At 30.2% G+C, this 17753-nt stretch overlaps 2 protein-coding genes across 3 annotated transcripts; one reads left to right on the top strand and one right to left on the bottom strand.

The window, feature by feature from the left end:
• Positions 1 to 66: 66 nt before the first annotated feature.
• On the bottom strand, positions 67 to 8200 carry LOC111418106 (uncharacterized). The gene is made up of 5 exons (XM_023050559.2): positions 7864 to 8200; positions 1100 to 1284; positions 958 to 1046; positions 749 to 902; positions 67 to 296 (listed from the first exon to the last, which is right to left on the bottom strand). The coding sequence occupies exons 2-5, from the start codon at positions 1272 to 1274 to the stop codon at positions 229 to 231; spliced, it is 486 nt and encodes a 161-aa protein (XP_022906327.1). The 5' UTR covers positions 1275 to 1284; positions 7864 to 8200; the 3' UTR covers positions 67 to 228.
• A 568-nt stretch (positions 8201 to 8768) lies between these two features.
• Positions 8769 to 17659, top strand: LOC111418116 (sensory neuron membrane protein 1-like). Of its 2 annotated transcripts, none has more exons than XM_071200277.1 (8): positions 8769 to 8873; positions 15741 to 15898; positions 15961 to 16108; positions 16189 to 16443; positions 16502 to 16713; positions 16776 to 17058; positions 17111 to 17236; positions 17290 to 17659. In XM_071200277.1, the coding sequence occupies exons 1-8, from the start codon at positions 8820 to 8822 to the stop codon at positions 17563 to 17565; spliced, it is 1512 nt and encodes a 503-aa protein (XP_071056378.1). In that variant the 5' UTR covers positions 8769 to 8819; the 3' UTR covers positions 17566 to 17659. The 2 variants fall into 2 exon arrangements, with proteins under 2 accessions (XP_071056378.1, XP_022906339.2); XM_023050571.2 differs by lacking the exon at positions 8769 to 8873 and adding an exon at positions 9619 to 9930.
• Positions 17660 to 17753: the final 94 nt, after the last annotated feature.

The following is a 17753-nucleotide window of genomic DNA, read 5'->3' as shown; positions in this document are numbered from 1 at the left end:
AGGGATTTTTTTGTAATTATTATCTTTAAGAGATCTGATTTGTATTATATTATCTTAAATAAAAAATTTAATGCGATTTTATAATTATTTTATTTAAATTAAATACTACCATTATAATTAAAATTCTTAAGTACATAATAGCTAAAAAAACATCTAAATGAGTGTGTAATAAGATAATAAAATAAAATCATAAACTGGTTAAAAGTTTGAAAGAAAACCTTAATAGTTTTAAAAGTTTAAACTTTTCAGGAACTTGTAAAAGTTCTGCACGACGAGTATTTTGTATCCCAGAGTAACTATAAGAAAAAAAATGTGTTAATAAAAACAATCGTAATCTTAAAATGATAATCTAAAAAATTAATGATTATGTTGGTAAAATAATTTGTGACGTAAATCGAATGTAAATAAACATGGCCAACAAAACAACTTATAAATTTTAATTGACTAATTATTTTGTTACAAATTAAAAATTGGTTTCAATTAACAATAATTTTTAATATCTAAATAAATTTTAGCTCGAAAATTCAACAATGTATTATTACAATATTTTTAGATCGATACAGTAAATAAATTTGATAATAACTGATTGATGTTTTTTTTCCAAATCTGTAGGAAACTACGTTTTAGGCATACAATACTGATTAATAATCACAGAATTTCTTATCAGTTATCGCAAAATTGCTTTGAATGAGAACTTTCCATAAATTCTTGAAACCAAATTATCTATAATAAAAAAAATTAAACTCACATGCCAACAACAATGTGATCACCACTTGGGTAATGAAGAAGATAATTTGACTGGGTCCTGTGTAATAAATAACAGCTACAAAAGCACAAATTACATAGGCAAGTACGGTTATTGGGTTGATGATTAACCAAGGAAGCAACAAATATGGTCGATTCTTAAACAAAAAAATTAAAAATGTAATAAATAAACCTTAACATAAAGTTTCTTACCGTTTCAGCTCCAAAAATGAGTAAAATCGAAAAAGCACAATGAAGAGCGCTCCCAGTCGCAATACATATTAAAATTGCACGCAAAACGACTTAAAAATTAAAATAAATTAAAACAAAAAATCAAATAAACATTTTATATCACCTTTTTGTGCTGGAATAAGAGATGGATCGGACATATCGACGAGTTCATGAGGATTTTCAGCATAAGCAGCACTTAAAGCCAAAAACATAAACGAAGCTATACTTTGAACAACTCCGATTATAATCGTTCCGTGTTTTAAGCTTAAACCGCAGATAAATTTCTTTATTTCAATCATTTTTGAATAACTGAAAGAAAAGAGAAATCAAAAGTTAATTAAATTTCATTCCAAAAGTCATTTCCAAATTAGAAAGTATAAAATTTCACCGGAATCTTGTTACAAACGATTGATGTGATCGAAATAAGATACAATTTGTATAAATACACTTCATTAAAAAAATATTCCTTCAAATCTTGTTGAAAACATGTTTTTATTGCTCAATAAAAATTATTTGATAAATAAAGAAAAACTGTTTGCGTGAATCACGCTATTTCCAATAAACGCATGTTTTCCTCTTTTTTTGAGGTATAATAAGACAAAGATCTTTATTACGTTAAATACACGAATTAGATAGAATCTAGATTACAATCGTCGTGATTTAAATCGAGCGACTTTCACATAATATTTGATTCACTTCGTTTACGTAGGTGTGTTATATTTGACGTAGGAGATACGTTGAAACTGTCGATTACCTACTAAAATAAACCCAACATTGACGTAAATTCGATGTGTAATAGTAAATTTAACTAGAATTTGAATAAAAAAATTGATTAATGATGAAATCATAACGAATTGTTATATCTAAATTTAAAACTTCATAATCCGAATGGGAATAGTCCGGAACTAACTCTGGAGTGAGGCTGCTCGTAAACAACTCCTCCTTGAAATTCGCACAGATTACATCAAACCTAGTTCGTTAAACAGGCCACACTCTGGCAGTGAGACGATACCCTAGAGCAACTGTAGCTCAGGCCGAAATAACTGCAATAAATATAGCAGGTAATGTGATCATCGACTCCAAAAAGTTGGCAGAAACGTTGTAATGCAATCCTGTCGGCAATCACTTGAGGAGGCTAATGTTTATAACAACGTCATGATAAAGTGGTGGAAAGGACATACTGGAAATAAGGGACACCATCAATACAGCATCAAAGCTGATCAACTCCATCTCCCATCGAGCTTAGATAGATAGCGAAGTAGTAGGTATCTTTGCAAAGAAAACTCTGCTCTATCCTGACCGAAAGCGATTAACTAGGTTTCTGGGAAAATCAAAAGGTGACTTGAAGCTCCTGAACCCAACCCAACCCAACCCACTTCCTGAAGCATATAATAATAACTATTTTTACCCGATTTTTTTAGTTATGACTGGTTTCGTGTTAACACTGTTGGTAGGTATAGAATACATTAATAGAAAGAAAATTATGAAAAAATCAACACTTTAGGTTGCATGGGTTGTATCATAGCGAAAAATACAACAATTCGAGCTTCGAGCTATTTATAACACAAGCCAGGGCAAGATTTTATTATGAGTAAAAGATTCTACATTCCTTGCCTAGGACATTCCGAAATCTTAATTAAATTCAGCAAATATTCAGATACGAATCGCAGCTATTATTGAGCATCATCAGTATAGAAATGAATAATATTACACCTAAACAATATTTATACTAATATAGAAAAATTAAGGAAGAATTTGTAAAGAACGCTGTGTGAACTTGTTTAAACATACGTATATTCTTTAAATAGAATAATATTAGCACGTATAGACTTGCCGACTATTCATTTTTGCTATTTTTTGAATCAAAAATACATATAAGACATACATTAACTCCATTGTTCCAATAAAACGTGTTTTATAATGTTGTATTTGAATATTTGATCTGAATAAAATCTCAAAAACCTAGTTTACGAAAGATTTTTTGTAGCTGAAGAAATATTTTTGATGTATATTGACTATTTATGTACATATATTAATTTTATGTATATTTTGACGTTATGTTAATTGCGGATTTAGCTTATTCTCAAGAAGGATAAACCTTCATTATGAAATTGAAGTTAGGCGCGTGTGTCTTCCAGAATATCTGGTGATCAAAGAGTATCAATGCAAAAAAGAAGCTTGAAAAGCACAAACAACAGATCATAGCATCAAGTCTTGTTACAAAGGAAAATACTTAAATGTCAGAATATCTTGATGCCAAACAAATGTTAAACAAAGTATTGAAAAGATTGAAATAGGAATAGTACATTATTTTAATCTGATTGGCTCATAAAAGAAATTGGCTAATCTAAGTTGCAACTTAACCGAAATCTTTCAGATTTTGTACAGAATATTAAATCTTTTCAAAGATACGTTGAAACTGTCGATTACCTACTAAAATAAACCCAACATTGACGTAAATTCGATGTGTAATAGTAAATTTAACTAGAATTTGAATAAAAAAATTGATTAATGATAAAATCATAACGAATTGTTATAACTAAATTTAAAACTTCATAATCCGAACGGGAATAGTCCGGAACTAACTCTGGAGTGAGGCTGCTCATAAACAACTCCTCCTTGAAATTCGCACAGATTACATCAAACCTAGTTCGTTAAACAGGCCACACTCTGGCATTGAGACGATACCCTAGAGCAACTGTAGCTCAGGTCTAGGAAATAACTGCTATAAATATAGCAGGTAATGTGATCTACACTGCAATCCTGTCGGCAATCACTTGAGGAGGCTAATGTTTATAACAACGTCATGATAAAGTGGTGGAAAGGACATACTGGAAATAAGGGACACCATCAATACAGCATCAAAGCTGATCAACTCCATCTCCCATCGAGCTTAGATAGATAGCGAAGTAGTAGGTATCTTTGCAAAGAAAACTCTGCTCTATCCTGACCGAAAGAGATTAACTGAGTTTCTGGGAAAATCAAAAAGTGACTTGAAGCTCCTGAACCCAACCCAACCCACTTCCTGAAGCATATAATAGTAACTATTTTTATCCGATTTTTTTAGTTATGACTGGTTTTGTGTTAACACTGTTGGTAGGTATAGAATACATTAATAGAAAGAAAATTATGAAAAAATCAACACTTTAGGTTGCATGGGTTGCATCATAGCGAAAAATACAACAATTCGAGCTTCGAGCTATTTATAACACAAGCCATGGTAAGATTTTATTATGAGTAAAAGATTCTACATTACTTGCCTAGGACATTCGGAAATCTTAATCAAGTCAAATAAACATTATCACAAATCTTAAGTGGCACGACACAAAATATTCGCTAATTTTCAACAACTTAACATCATCAGCAAGATTCAACACTTTCCGTTAGATTTAACAACATACAAATTTCATAACAAATTGATTGCAAAGTGTTTGAAGATGAAGGATATCGTGGTACGATACGGTACAGTTAGCAAAATTCTTAATGCTCTTCTGATAACTAAAAACAAACTAACCTCATTAAAGGGTGCGGGACTCTATCGGCTATCATGCAGTTGTGGGAAGTCTGACTGATTAAGATCCGGCAGTCTGCATTCGCAGAGCATTACCACCAAAAGGGGCACACCATAGATTTCATTAAGACCAAGGTGATAATCAGGGCTGGAAATTACTTCCAAAGGATGACAAGAGAGGTAATAGTGGTCCATCGAGATAGGAACAATGTGAATATTGAAGACGGCTGGGACTCAATAAAGCCTTCTTCACCCTGAATTGACAAAAAATACTTAGTGTTTCTGAATAAGTTACAACATTCTGCACTCTCTCTATACCACATTCTGAAGTTATAATCAAATATCATAAACAGATCATCACATGTTTGATACCAGTGATAATTTAGATTCAGCAAATATTCAGATGCGAATCGCAGCTATTATTGAGCATCATCAGTATAGAAATGAATAATATTACACCTAAACAATATTTATACTAATATAGAAAAATTAAGAAAGAATTTGTAAAGAACGCTATGTGAACTTGTTTAAACATACGTATAGTTCTTTAAATAGAATAATATTAGCACGCGAGCAGAGCACTGCTTCAACTTGTGACCTTGTGTTTGAACACACATAGACTTGCCGATTATTCATTTTTGCTATTTCTTGAATCAATAATATACAGTGTGTCCCCGGATAGGTGAAACGACTCTTATAAAATGTAAATTTTTTTCGATATTAACTGTCACCTTTTGGGGTTCAGGCCTGCTTGATTAAAGACTAATTTTGAACATATTTTCAAATTTTAAAAAACAAGTGAGTGTTGATACTGAAGCTAAAACTTCTTGTGTGTCAGGTAAAGTACCTTTTCTGTTTACAGTATGGTAAAATGTTACTAAGAAATTTTATTCAGAATGAAAAGTTATGGCCAAATGCAAATTTTCATCAGCCTACTTTGATAAAACCTATTGTTTATTATTTTCGTCAATAGTACCTTATTACGACTTTTTGTTTTGAGATTCAGATTATTAGGGAGAAATAAACAAACCGTTCTGAAAATGTTCACAAGAAATTAAGTGTGTGTTCGCCCACAAAGGAAAACAGTTGATCATAGTTAATCAGTTTCATCATAATTTTTTTTTCTTAGAGTGAATACTTCCTGCTGTAAGAAATCTTTTGATTAAACGCCAACAAGTACTTCTTTTAATTGCAGTATTTGGAAATTTTTCACAAAATAAAGCAATAATCGGTTTTTTCCCGGTTCCATAATACTGAATCACGTAAACTTTTTCCTGTAATGTTAACATTCTGTTTAAAAAACACTTTAAGTTTACTAAATTACAGTTTGAGAGATTAACAGTGACAGGAAAGCAATTTTGTTTTTCCATGGCAGTCTTTGTTAGAAATAAAATTGTTTGATATGGACTTTTTCAAAGTAGGCCGATCAATCCGAAAATTTGCATATGCCCATAGTTTTTCATTCTGAACAAAACATCTTAGTAACACTTTCACGTACTGTAAACAGAAAAGGTACTTTACCTGCCACAAAAAGAGTTTTTCTTTCACTGTCAAGGCTCACTTATTTTTTAATAATTGATAATATGTTCAAAATTAGTCGTTAATCAAGCAGGGCTAAACCTCAAAAGATGACAATTAATATCGAAAAAATTTTACCTTTTATAAGAGTCGTTTCACCTATCCGGGGACACACTATATATAAGACATACATTAACCCCATTGTTCCAATAAAATGTGTTTTATAATGTTGTATTTGAATATTTGATCTGAATAAAATCTCAAAAACCTAGTTTACGAAAGATTTTTTGTAGATGAAGAAATATTTTTGATGTATATTAATTATTATTATTATTATTATTACATCCTGTACACATATTAATTTGATGTATATTTTGAAGTATGTTAATTGCGGATTTAGCTTATTCTCAAGAAGGATAAACCTTCATTATGAAATTGAAGCTGGGCGCGTGTGTCTTCCAGAATATCTGGTGATCAAAGAGTATCAATGCAAAAAAGAAGCTTGGAAAGCAGAAACAACAGATCATAGCATCGAGTCTTGTTACAAAGGAAAATACTTAAATGTCAGAATATCTTGATGCCAAACAAATGTTAAACAAAGTATTGAAAAGATTGAAATGGGAATAGTACATTATTTTAATCTGATTGGCTCAAAAGAAAAATTGGCTAATCTAACTTGCAACTTAATCTCATCTTTCAGATATTATACAGAATATTAAATCTTATCAAACCATCTTGTTTTAAAACCAGGAGAAGTATTTTAAATTTGAAATCAAAATGACCTTGTCCGTAATTTGTTGAATGCGTATCCGACAATTGAGGGAGTCTTTTATGTTTTAAAGCTTTTTGCGTGCAATGTTACAACTTAATTGAGTGAACAAAGCTTTACCAGAAACGCAAAGTACTCACAATCTTTACAAGCAGTATATCATTAATGATAAAAAGTCAATAAAAATCACCAATATTGTTGATACTTATTTGTATACTTAGTTACGTTGATATTGTTGTGGGACGGCCATTAATTAGTATTACTGCTGATTGTCATAGCAGCACAGCTGATGCTTGAGATTAGTGATTAAGACGATTGATCTGAATTGAAGTTAATTTATCATTTAACAGAATTGGAAAGTATCTAAGATTTCCTGTTTAACCGTTCATCTTGGAAGTTTAGGGTTTAATCTTATTTTTAAAAACTATCAAATGAAACCAATAATATTTTCTCTTTATGCTAAAACTTTTTCTAGAAAGCAAAAAGTACCACTTTTTACCGTTTATTTTTCTTTTCCAAAACAAATAAAAAATAATAATCCAATTTAACATTTAATTAAACCATCCTCATGATTTATATTCTGCAACGAACCGTTCTAAAATTACACGATTAGAAAACGAACAATAAATGAAAGTGAATATTGCAACGATTGTGTAACAAAATGTGTTTCGTCAGGAAACTTTTTAATAAGAACTCCGGAATTGCTTTTCGAAGCACTATTTGAGTTCGTTTTATTGTATGTTTTGATTTCGGAATTTTGCCACAACATAATAGGACAATTTTTACGGAAAAGGTTTTGTTTTTGCTTTATTGTTACGTGTGGATGTCCGTAATAAAAAACAAAGCCGCACGTTTTAACCTTGAAACGATTACGTACATTGTGATTAGTCCGGGAAAATAGGCAACTTTAGCAACTTTCAAAGTTTGCGTTGCACAATCAACGCTTAATTAGTTTAATTTTACTACTTTTTAGCTGTTACAAATTTTTATCAAAACTAATTACTTAACTAATTTGAACAAATTTTGAATGTTAATGAATACAATAAATCTTCAACATTTTAATTTTTTATCGATTTCTTTTTTTACTTACCTCTTTTAGTTAAAATTCTTCGAAAAATCGTTTTTATTCCAAGAAACTTCACCACAATTCCACAAATTAGAAAGAAAATCACAGAGCGACGGTAACAAAGCACCAGCGATGGAGGTCGTCGATATTGAAGACTCTGCGAACTGTTAGTGAGTCATACAAAAACGTTCAACGGCGTGTGAATTCGACGTGCCATACAGGTAGGAGTTAACGATCACCATTGGAAAGTGGCCCCACAGGAGTATTTCTTTACTTAGTTCGAGTTTCACGCTTGAAAGTCTTTTCTTCGTTGTTTTTTGTTCACCAACAGAAGAAGAGAAGAGGCCATCTCTCCCACCTCAAAGATCTCCACTCCTCAGTTGTGTTCCTTGGTGCAGAAACAATTCAATTCGGAAGAGATTGTTTTAGAGATTATTAACTTTGTTACGAGCTGTTACGTTGTTATGCACTTTTAAAGATTTTTTTCATCTTCATTATTAGAAAATGTTAAAAAGGCGCTAAAAAGTTTTGTTAATAAAGAATTATTATGTTTTGAGTTGACTTAAATGGTGTAATTATGGTAATCACCTCGTTGCTATTGATGCACGTCGAGAATTTAATACATCTATGATTATAAGTTATTAAAATTCTATTCTGTGTTAATTGATTCTAACTAAAAAAAGTTCCATCATTTTTGAAGGTCGCAAATTTTCCTAAATTTTTATTAATTAAGTAGCTTGCAATGAAAACAGGAAACCCAAAAATTATATTGTAATCAACGAAAATCTTATGAATCAACTAAAAAATGATAACCCTTAATTTTTTTAATAACCATTTAATTATAACTCAATCTTTCATTAAAATTCATTAATAACTGGTAATTTGTAGCATGTGGAAATTTCGAAGGACGTTTTAATTAAGAGAAGAAATATCGATGCTACATCTTTATCGTAAATAATTGATTTGTTATAATTAATAACATGATATTGGAATCAATTAGAATATGGATAGAGACAACGTTATTTGCAACGAAGGTTAGTAAAAACTAAATAATTCAAATAGGTCGAGCTTTGAATATTGTACATGAGAACTGCGTCCGTCGTGAGCATATTTGAACCTTAATTACATGAAACCGGTTGCTTTTTAAATATTAATAAACGAAAGCCCCAGTGTAGTCACACATACAAGTTTTACCTTTTCCGCCTATTTTGTATACATAATGTGGAATGGATGACCACATCATCCCTGAACTTACCATCATTAACTGGAATGGAAAACCCAGAAAGAACATTACTCAATTATTGAGGGTTAAAATTTTCTTGAAATTACATTTTCTTGAGATTACGTTTAATGAACGGGTTTTAAAAAGAAATTTTTTTCCATTGAATGGAAAGTGAAAAAGAAAATTATGAGATTTTTTAATCGTTTTAATGCTTTAGTAGAGAAATTGTCTTTGTTGCTTTCTTTTTATAAAAGTATTTTTTTCAACCGCCTGTGAATACGCAGATGGCATAAAAATTTAAATCAACACAAGTTGTTTTACTTGGAAAACTTTTCATAAATTATTGTTTCTTCCACATTTTTCTATATTTTAAAATCGATTTTTTTTATACGGAAAACGTGTACATTTCTCCCACCAATCGAATCAACCAACGAGAACCATCGGACGACGGACGCATCATCATCGCATCCACACACTGGAAACGACGATTACTTAAAATCCATATCATTTCGATTGATGCAGAGAGAAGAGACAATATCAAGGTGGATATGAAATTTCCGCGAGCAGTCGTCGATCGCGAGGCGATACAGCCGGAGCTTTGACGGTGGGCGGAAAGCTCGAAGAATTTTCCGGGCATCGCGAAACGGTTTATGGTGAAGGAGAGTAAAATTCGAAATTTAATTTTTTGTGTATGTTGTCCGAAACTTTCGTTTATTTTGAAACTCTATCAACGGTACCAAGCACGGAAAGAAAACATCAAGATGCATCGTCCGCTGAAAATTGGTGTGGGATGTGGGATTATGTTAACTTGTATGACGATTTTTGGGTTTGTTGCGTTTCCTAATTTGATTAAAGCAAAAATTAAAGCTGTAAGTACTTCTTTAATAAATTTATGTCAAATAAATTCATAATAAAAATCAGACTTCACCTCATAATTATTGATGCACACACTTTAAAATTAATTCTTTATTAACTGGTAATAGTTGTAAAAATGCTTTTTGAGTTTGTGTGTGTCCATGATTTAGTGTAGAGATTTATTATTACTTCTGAATTAATGGTAACACTTTTCTGCAATCGTTCAGAATTATCGCTGAGAGAAGATCTGTTAAAAAGATAGTACAATAAAAGATGAGGAGATGAAGATTGGATCGTTGATATTGCTAGGAGTTCTCAAACTGCATAATCAAAAAAATTGGAAACTTATGGAATGGTTCACTATATTTTCTCAATTTTTGTGTATTTATAACCACATTCAAATCCATCCTTAGCCATTGATATTGCCCACGCTAAGAACCAGAACTTCTTCTTTTATCAAACTCTTCAACTATGGCAAAACGTCTTCCTTTAAAGATGAGATGGCAAAACATCTTTGCTTTCAATCGTATCGTTGACCATATTTTTGTCTTGCTGTCAGAAACAAGAAAATCGTGACAATACAGAATAAAGGGGAAATTTTAAAAGATGATAAGTGGAAGCCACAAATTAATTTTGACTATAACAATTCTAAGCCTTGATAATATGGCAAGCATCTTCAACATGTACTGTCTAAAAGGCAAGTATGGCTAAAAAAGGGTGCAAACGAATATATAATTGTATCTTGGTTTTTCGATGCATGCTCGCTTTTCCGATTTCTTAAGATGTTGCTATGCATAGTTTCAGTTTTTCACACTTCTGTAATTCCTACGATTTTCTTACTAACTAGTGATACGATTCAAAATCTTTTTCATCTTCTTTCTATGTATTTCTAATTCTACAGTTTATGTTTAGTTACTCTAAATTTATGCTTTATTTTTCGCCATCTCTCATGATTTAGCAGAACACAATATTTATTTTTTAACTTAAATATATTTTTAATCATATTCATTCAAAAATATGTATTTATGCTTTTGGAATATTTTTTGTATAAAATAATAATTATGTAATACTTTATGCCTTGGTTATAACTCACTCCTTGTTATTTATGTATTTTACACTCCAGCAATGATTTTCTTATCTACTGCAGATACTCCTCTTGATAGCAATTGTATTCAGTCAGTTCATTTATGTATAATATGTTTCTTTGATTACAATTATCGTTTCTCAATATAAAATATCATGAATTGAAGCTTATTGGAGGTAAAGATAGAAAGAATAGGTCTTGAGAAACATAAAAGTCTTATCTTTAAATTGGCATATTAAGAATTGTGTAGAACGTTGCTGAGCTGTGACAGGGACGATTGTGAGGAAAACGATTAGGAAACGGGACATTAGGGCTGTTGAGAGGAGCTAGCGATGATATTATAAGTTTTTGAGTATTAAGAAATTTGGCGATGTAAAACTCGAGATACATCGTTTAAGCTTACATTAAAAATAAAAGTAATAACTTTAAATTAGAACAACGATCAATTTATTGCTACAATATTTTCCGTCGTTTAGTTTTCAGCCTCGACGCGTCGAAGACGTCTTACGTCTCAGTATCTCTAAAAATCAGTAATAAAAAATTTTTTTTAAGTACAGAGCTAAATTAGAGAAGACCAGAAAGGTGTAATCAACAAAAGGTGAAGGTTAAGATTAAAAAATAATAATTGCTGACGATCACGTAATACTAGATTCTCCTCTTAGTGTTTAAAAATGATTTAAATTCTCGAATTGGAGAATGATAATATAAAATTGGCGAGTTACATTATGTAAATAAAAATGCTTGTCAAAATCATCAAGTTGGTTTTTGGATGATCTCTTCCTTCTCCTCTTGTTTACAGTTGAAACACAAGCTTCTTCGTCTACTTATCTTTCTCTGAATTTTTCCAATATTGACAGTTTTATCAGGACTTCCATAGGGTTTTTTAAGCATTTTAAATATTTCTATGTACATACTGATTCTCATGGTTATTCGGGCATATTCAAACCCATTCAAATTGTGTTTTCTAACTATCTTGTAATAAATTCCCAACGTCTGCAAAAGATGTGTAGAGATTTCAGGAAATTCCAAGGATTTCTAAGAAAATCTAGGATTTTGCTAATTATTTTACTGCATTTTAATAGATAAAAGTATTTTTAACAATTCTTGAAAAATTTTGATGATTTACAGAGAATTTTTCATATAGCAGGGACATCCAAGAATTTCTTACTAATTCAAAGAGTTTCCGACGCTATTCTAGCTTTTTTAATGATTGTCACAATTTTCTAAGAATATACAGACATTTTTAAGAATTTAATTTTTTTTTTAAATTCCAGAGATATCCAAGAATTTTCAACGAATTTCACATTTTCAAAGAATGTCTTAACAATTTCAAGGGATTTCCAATAATATCAAGGAATTTCCACACGTTCCTAAGAACATTTAGAATGTTTTAAACATTTTAAGGTATTTCAAAGGCTTTAAAGAGGAAGTTTTTTAATATTAGGAAGTATTAATCATGAGCATTTTATAACGATATCTCATAAACTCGATTTATAGCGAATTTTTTAGGGAAATCCCAAATTTATAATACTCCAACAATTTTTGTTAATCTAAAATATGGTTACCCCAAACACTATTAGATATTTTGTAAAACGGTTTTCACCATTAAAAAGAACACACTTTTATTAATAAATGTTGAAAATTTCATAACGATGTCTGAGAAACTCGGGTTTTGGCGAATTTTTAAAAAATTATGGAGAATAACTTAAAATACTCCAAAAATGTTTGTCGGCCTAATACATTATTATCTCAAAAACTGTTGTATATTTTTAAAAACGGGTTTCACCACTAAAAAGTGCGCAATTTTCTTATTAAATCATGAACATTTTATAGTGATATCTCATAAACTCGATTTATAGCGAATTTTTTAGGGAAATCCCAAATTTATAATACTCTAACAATTTTTGTTAATCCAAAAAATGATTGTTTCAACGACTATTACATATTTTTTTAAACGGTTTTCACCATTAAAAAGAACACACTTTTCTTATTAAATGTTGAAAATTTCATAACGATATCTGAGAAACTCGGGTTATGGCGAATTTTTAAAAAATTATGGAAAATAATTTATTCTTAAAATACTCCAAAAATGTTTGTCGGCCTAAAACATTTTTATCTCAAAAACTGTTATATATTTTTAAAAACGGGTTTCACCACTAAAAAGTACACACTTTTCTTATTAAATCATGAACATTTTATAATGATATCTTATAATCTCGATTTATAGCGAATTTTTTAGGGAAATCCCAAATTTATAATACTCCAACAATTTTTGTGAATCCAAAAAATGATTGTTTCAAAGACTATTAGATATTTTTTAACACGGTTTTCACCATTAAAAAGAACACACTTTTCTTAATAAATGTTGAAAATTTCATAACGATATCTGAGAAACTCGGGTTATGGCGAATTTTTAAACAATTTAGAAAAATAACTTAAAATACTCCAAAAATGTTTGTCGGCCTAAAACATTGTTATCTCAAAAACTGTTATATATTTTTAAAAACGGGTTTCACTACTAAAAAGTACGCACTTTTCTTATTACATCATGAGTATTTTATAACGATATCTCATAAACTCGATTTTTTTAGGGAAATCCCAAATTTATAATACTCCAATAATTTTTGTTAGTCTAAAAAATTGTTTACTCAATAACTCTTAGATATTTTTAAAAACGGTTTTCACCATTAAAAAGAACACACTTTTCTTAATAAATGTTAAAAATTTCATAACGATATTTGAGAAGCTCGGGTTATAGCGAATTTTTAAAAAATTATGGAAAATAATTTATTCTTAAAATACTCCAAAAATGTTTGTCGGCCTAATACATTATTATCTCAAAAACTGTTGTATATTTTTAAAAACGGGTTTCACCACTAAAAAGTGCGCAATTTTCTTATTAAATCATGAACATTTTATAACAATATCTTATAAACTCGATTTTTTTAGGAAAATACCAAATTTATAATACTCCAATAATTTTTGTTAGTCTAAAAAATTGTTTGCTTAATAACTGTTAGATATTTTTAAAAACGGTTTTCACTATTAAAAAGAATACGGGTTTCTTAACAAAACTTGAAAGTTTTACATCGATATCTGAAAAATTCGATTTTTGGCGAATTTAAAAAAAGATTCTTATTTCATTATCAATTTGGAGCCATAGTTGGATTGGGTGAGGTCTTGACGGAAAGCTATGTAGACATCTTAGAATGTATTTAATGATAAGCTCTATGATGTGCTCTATGATAGGAGGATATAGTTTGTAATGGAATTCTGTTATTTCCCTCAAACTACGATCTGAGTGACTTGATAGATGTCTTCGTCCAAATAGGGGATTAATAGAGTAATTAAAAGTAAACTGTGGAATAGAAAGCATTTTCGTGGGTATTTTCAAAACCATCAAATTTCTTTATGGTATAACTGGCATTATAATTATACTCAGTGGTTTATAACGGGAATTTGTAACGAATGCAAATATTCCAAATTTTAACGAGTGATTCCTGAGCAGTTCAGAAAACTTTCTAGGATATCCAATGAATTTTCAAGGAAATCCTTTTATTTCAAACGATATCTGGAGAATTTTGATAATTTTGTAGAGATTTATGCCAAGTCCCAGCGACACCCAAGAAATTCTTAATCATTTATGCAGTTTCCAAGAATATATAAAGTTTTTTAATGCTTACCAGTATTTATTAACTACTTAAAGGCTTTCCAGATAATTTTCAGGAGTTTGTATAGACATGCAGGTAGTTTGAACGATTTCCAAGAAATTTCAAAAAAAAATCTGAGTATACCTAATACATTTTAAGGGATTTTTAATGATATCAAGGAATTTGCACGGATTTTCAAGACTAGCTTCGTTCGAATCATTTGAGTTTCCAAGGATTTCTAACGATATCTAGGAATTTGTAAGGAGTTGTAGAGATTTCTGCCTGAGTTTTAATTTAGATTTCCATCTCTAAAAGATTTTTGAAGTTTCATTATTTTTACTATTTTCTATTATTATTATTCGATTTTGAATCAATAACATTTTTTCTGTTTACAATATTCTTCATAGATAACTTTGATGTGTGTAGTAGTGACGAAAAAATAGATAACAAAGTGTAGTTTTGAAAGAACAATATGTGAAATAGGAGAAATAATCAGTATGAAGACATCATATCTATTTATAGTTGCAGATGTAAATATTCTCATCACTTATAATAAATAATAAATTACTATCCACAATTGAATGGTTTTAATTAAAAGCTTAATACATATACTGCTTTATGCGAATTTGCAAGTTGTTCCCATCCTTACATATTCACACACATATGAATCTATAAGTATTTAACGTTTCCAAGAATCTCATTAATTTCTTAAAAGCTTCAACATAGATTTTTTTAATGGCCAATCAATTTACGTCGAATCTAGAAAATGTCTAGTTTCCTTTTTTAAAGATTATATAAATCCCTTTTTCTGGATAAGCATGAATTTAGTGTTATCGACCGGGTTTAGTTATGCAAATAAGCGGTCATACACGCCTAACTTGTCATTGAAGTCGCCATCCGAGTCTTGTAATTATTTTCAGATTGCGTCGATTCACAAGAGGCGTGCCAAAAGGAATTATGGATGAATTAGTGGGATGAATTTTTTTTCTATGATTCTTAGCTTTCACTTTGTGATTTTGTGAAAATCGATTTCAAAAAAAAAAAATAAACCCAATTGATTATAAAGAATTTATTTATTATTTTTTTTTAGATGGTTAATTTAAAAGAAGGAACTGACGTAAGGGATATATATTTAAAGCTACCTTTTCCGTTGATGTTCAAGATTTATCCGTTTAATTTAACAAATCCTGACGAAGTCGTGAAAGGTGCTAAACCGATTTTAAAAGAAGTTGGACCGTATGTTTTTGAGTAAGAAAATTTTTGCATTTGTGTTAAAAATGAGAAATAATTAAAGGTTTCGATTCTTTCAGGGAATGGAGGGAAAAAGTATTAATTGCTGAAAACGAAATTGATGATACCATGACGTTTTATGCAAAAGAAACTTTTATTTACAGACAAGATCTTTCTGGGGGGTTAACAGGAAATGAAATAATAACGATTCCTCATCCTTTAATAATGGTAAATTTTAATCAAAAAGTTCTTTAATAACTCTGAATTGTCAATCTGTTTTTAATTATTTTCTTGTTTGAAAATTTTAGGCAATTGCTTTAACAGTTATTCGCGAAAAACCAGCAATGATAAGTTTAGTTACAAAAGCTCTCAATAGTATATTTTCACAACCTCAAACGCCTTTTTTAACAGCTACGGTTAACCAAATCTTTTTTGATGGGATAATAATAAATTGTACAGTTACTGATTTTCCTGGAAAAGCTCTTTGCACAGAATTAAAAACGGAAGCTAAACAATTACAAGTTGTTGCTGATAAAATTTATAAATTTTCATTAATGGGAGCTGTAAGTAAATCTTAAAGCTTTTAATATTATTAAATTAATTTTTGATATTATTCCCTAGAAAAATGGATCAGCGACAGAAAAATTCAAAGTTAAAAGAGGAATTCAAAATTATAAAGAAACCGGAAGATTACTTGAGTATAACGATCAAGCTGAGTTAACTATTTGGGGATCAAAAGAATGTAATCAATTTCGAGGTACGGAAGGAACGATTTTTCCAGCTTTACCAATTCCTAAAGCAGATATACCTTCATTTGCTTACCCACTTTGCAGGTAATTTCACACATTATCACTTAAATTAAGCTTTTTAATTCAATTTTTTGTTATAAATTAAGAGTTGTTGATGCAAAATACGATAGCAAAACTAAATACGACGGAATCCCTGTTAATAAATACGTTGCGGATTTTGGTGATCAATCTTCAAATCCCGACGACAAATGTTATTGCCCTTCTCAAGATGAATGTATGAAAAAAGGGGCTTTGGATTTAAGAAAATGCGCTGGGCCGATTGTTGTAACTTTACCACACTTTTTGGACGCTGATCCTGAATATCAAAATGGAGTAACTGGAATGAATCCGGATAAAGACATACATCAATTACACATCCTCTTTGAAGCTGTAAGATAAAAAATTTAAATAAATCAATTTTCCATTAATTATTTTTTTTTAGAATTCTGGGTCACCTCTTTCGGCGAGAAATCGAATCCAATTTAATTTCCCTCTAATGAAAATTGATAAATTGAAATTTCTGAAGGATGTTCCGGAAGTTCTAGTTCCTTTATTTTGGGTTGAAGAAGTAAGTGAAATAACTTTTCTTGTTTGACTATTATTAATTTAATTTTTGTTTAGAGTATTGATCTTCAACGTGACCTAACTGGTCCAATAAAAATGTTGTACACCGCAAAAACAGTGGTAAAAATTCTGACCTGGCTCTCGATTGTTGCTTCTATTGGAGGATTGAGTTACGCCGGTTATATCACCATAAAAAAGGGACATGAAGTTGAAATTACCCCAGTAAAAGCCGGATCTACAAAAAACGACAACATCAGCATGGTTCTTTCAAATAATGATAAAGGACACGTGAATCATGCAATGTCTGACAACGAAATCAACAATAGGTTTTAGGGAAAATTTATTTCTTTTAATAAGGTTTAAAGTTATTTAAAAAAATCTCAATCCTATGTAGATGTAGTTTTAAAATTATGACATCGCGTGATATGAAAATCAAGGAAACAAATAGTTAAGAAAAAATGAAAATAGTCATTTGATAATTAGGAACGTAAGTAAGGTCGATTCTTATGAGAATATAACAC

Source organism: Onthophagus taurus, chromosome 11 (genome assembly GCF_036711975.1).
Source record: "Onthophagus taurus isolate NC chromosome 11, IU_Otau_3.0, whole genome shotgun sequence".
Lineage (NCBI taxonomy): Eukaryota > Metazoa > Arthropoda > Insecta > Coleoptera > Scarabaeidae > Onthophagus > Onthophagus taurus.
Note: the sequence above shows the minus strand (reverse complement) of the source record. Positions and strands in the feature narration are given on the sequence as shown.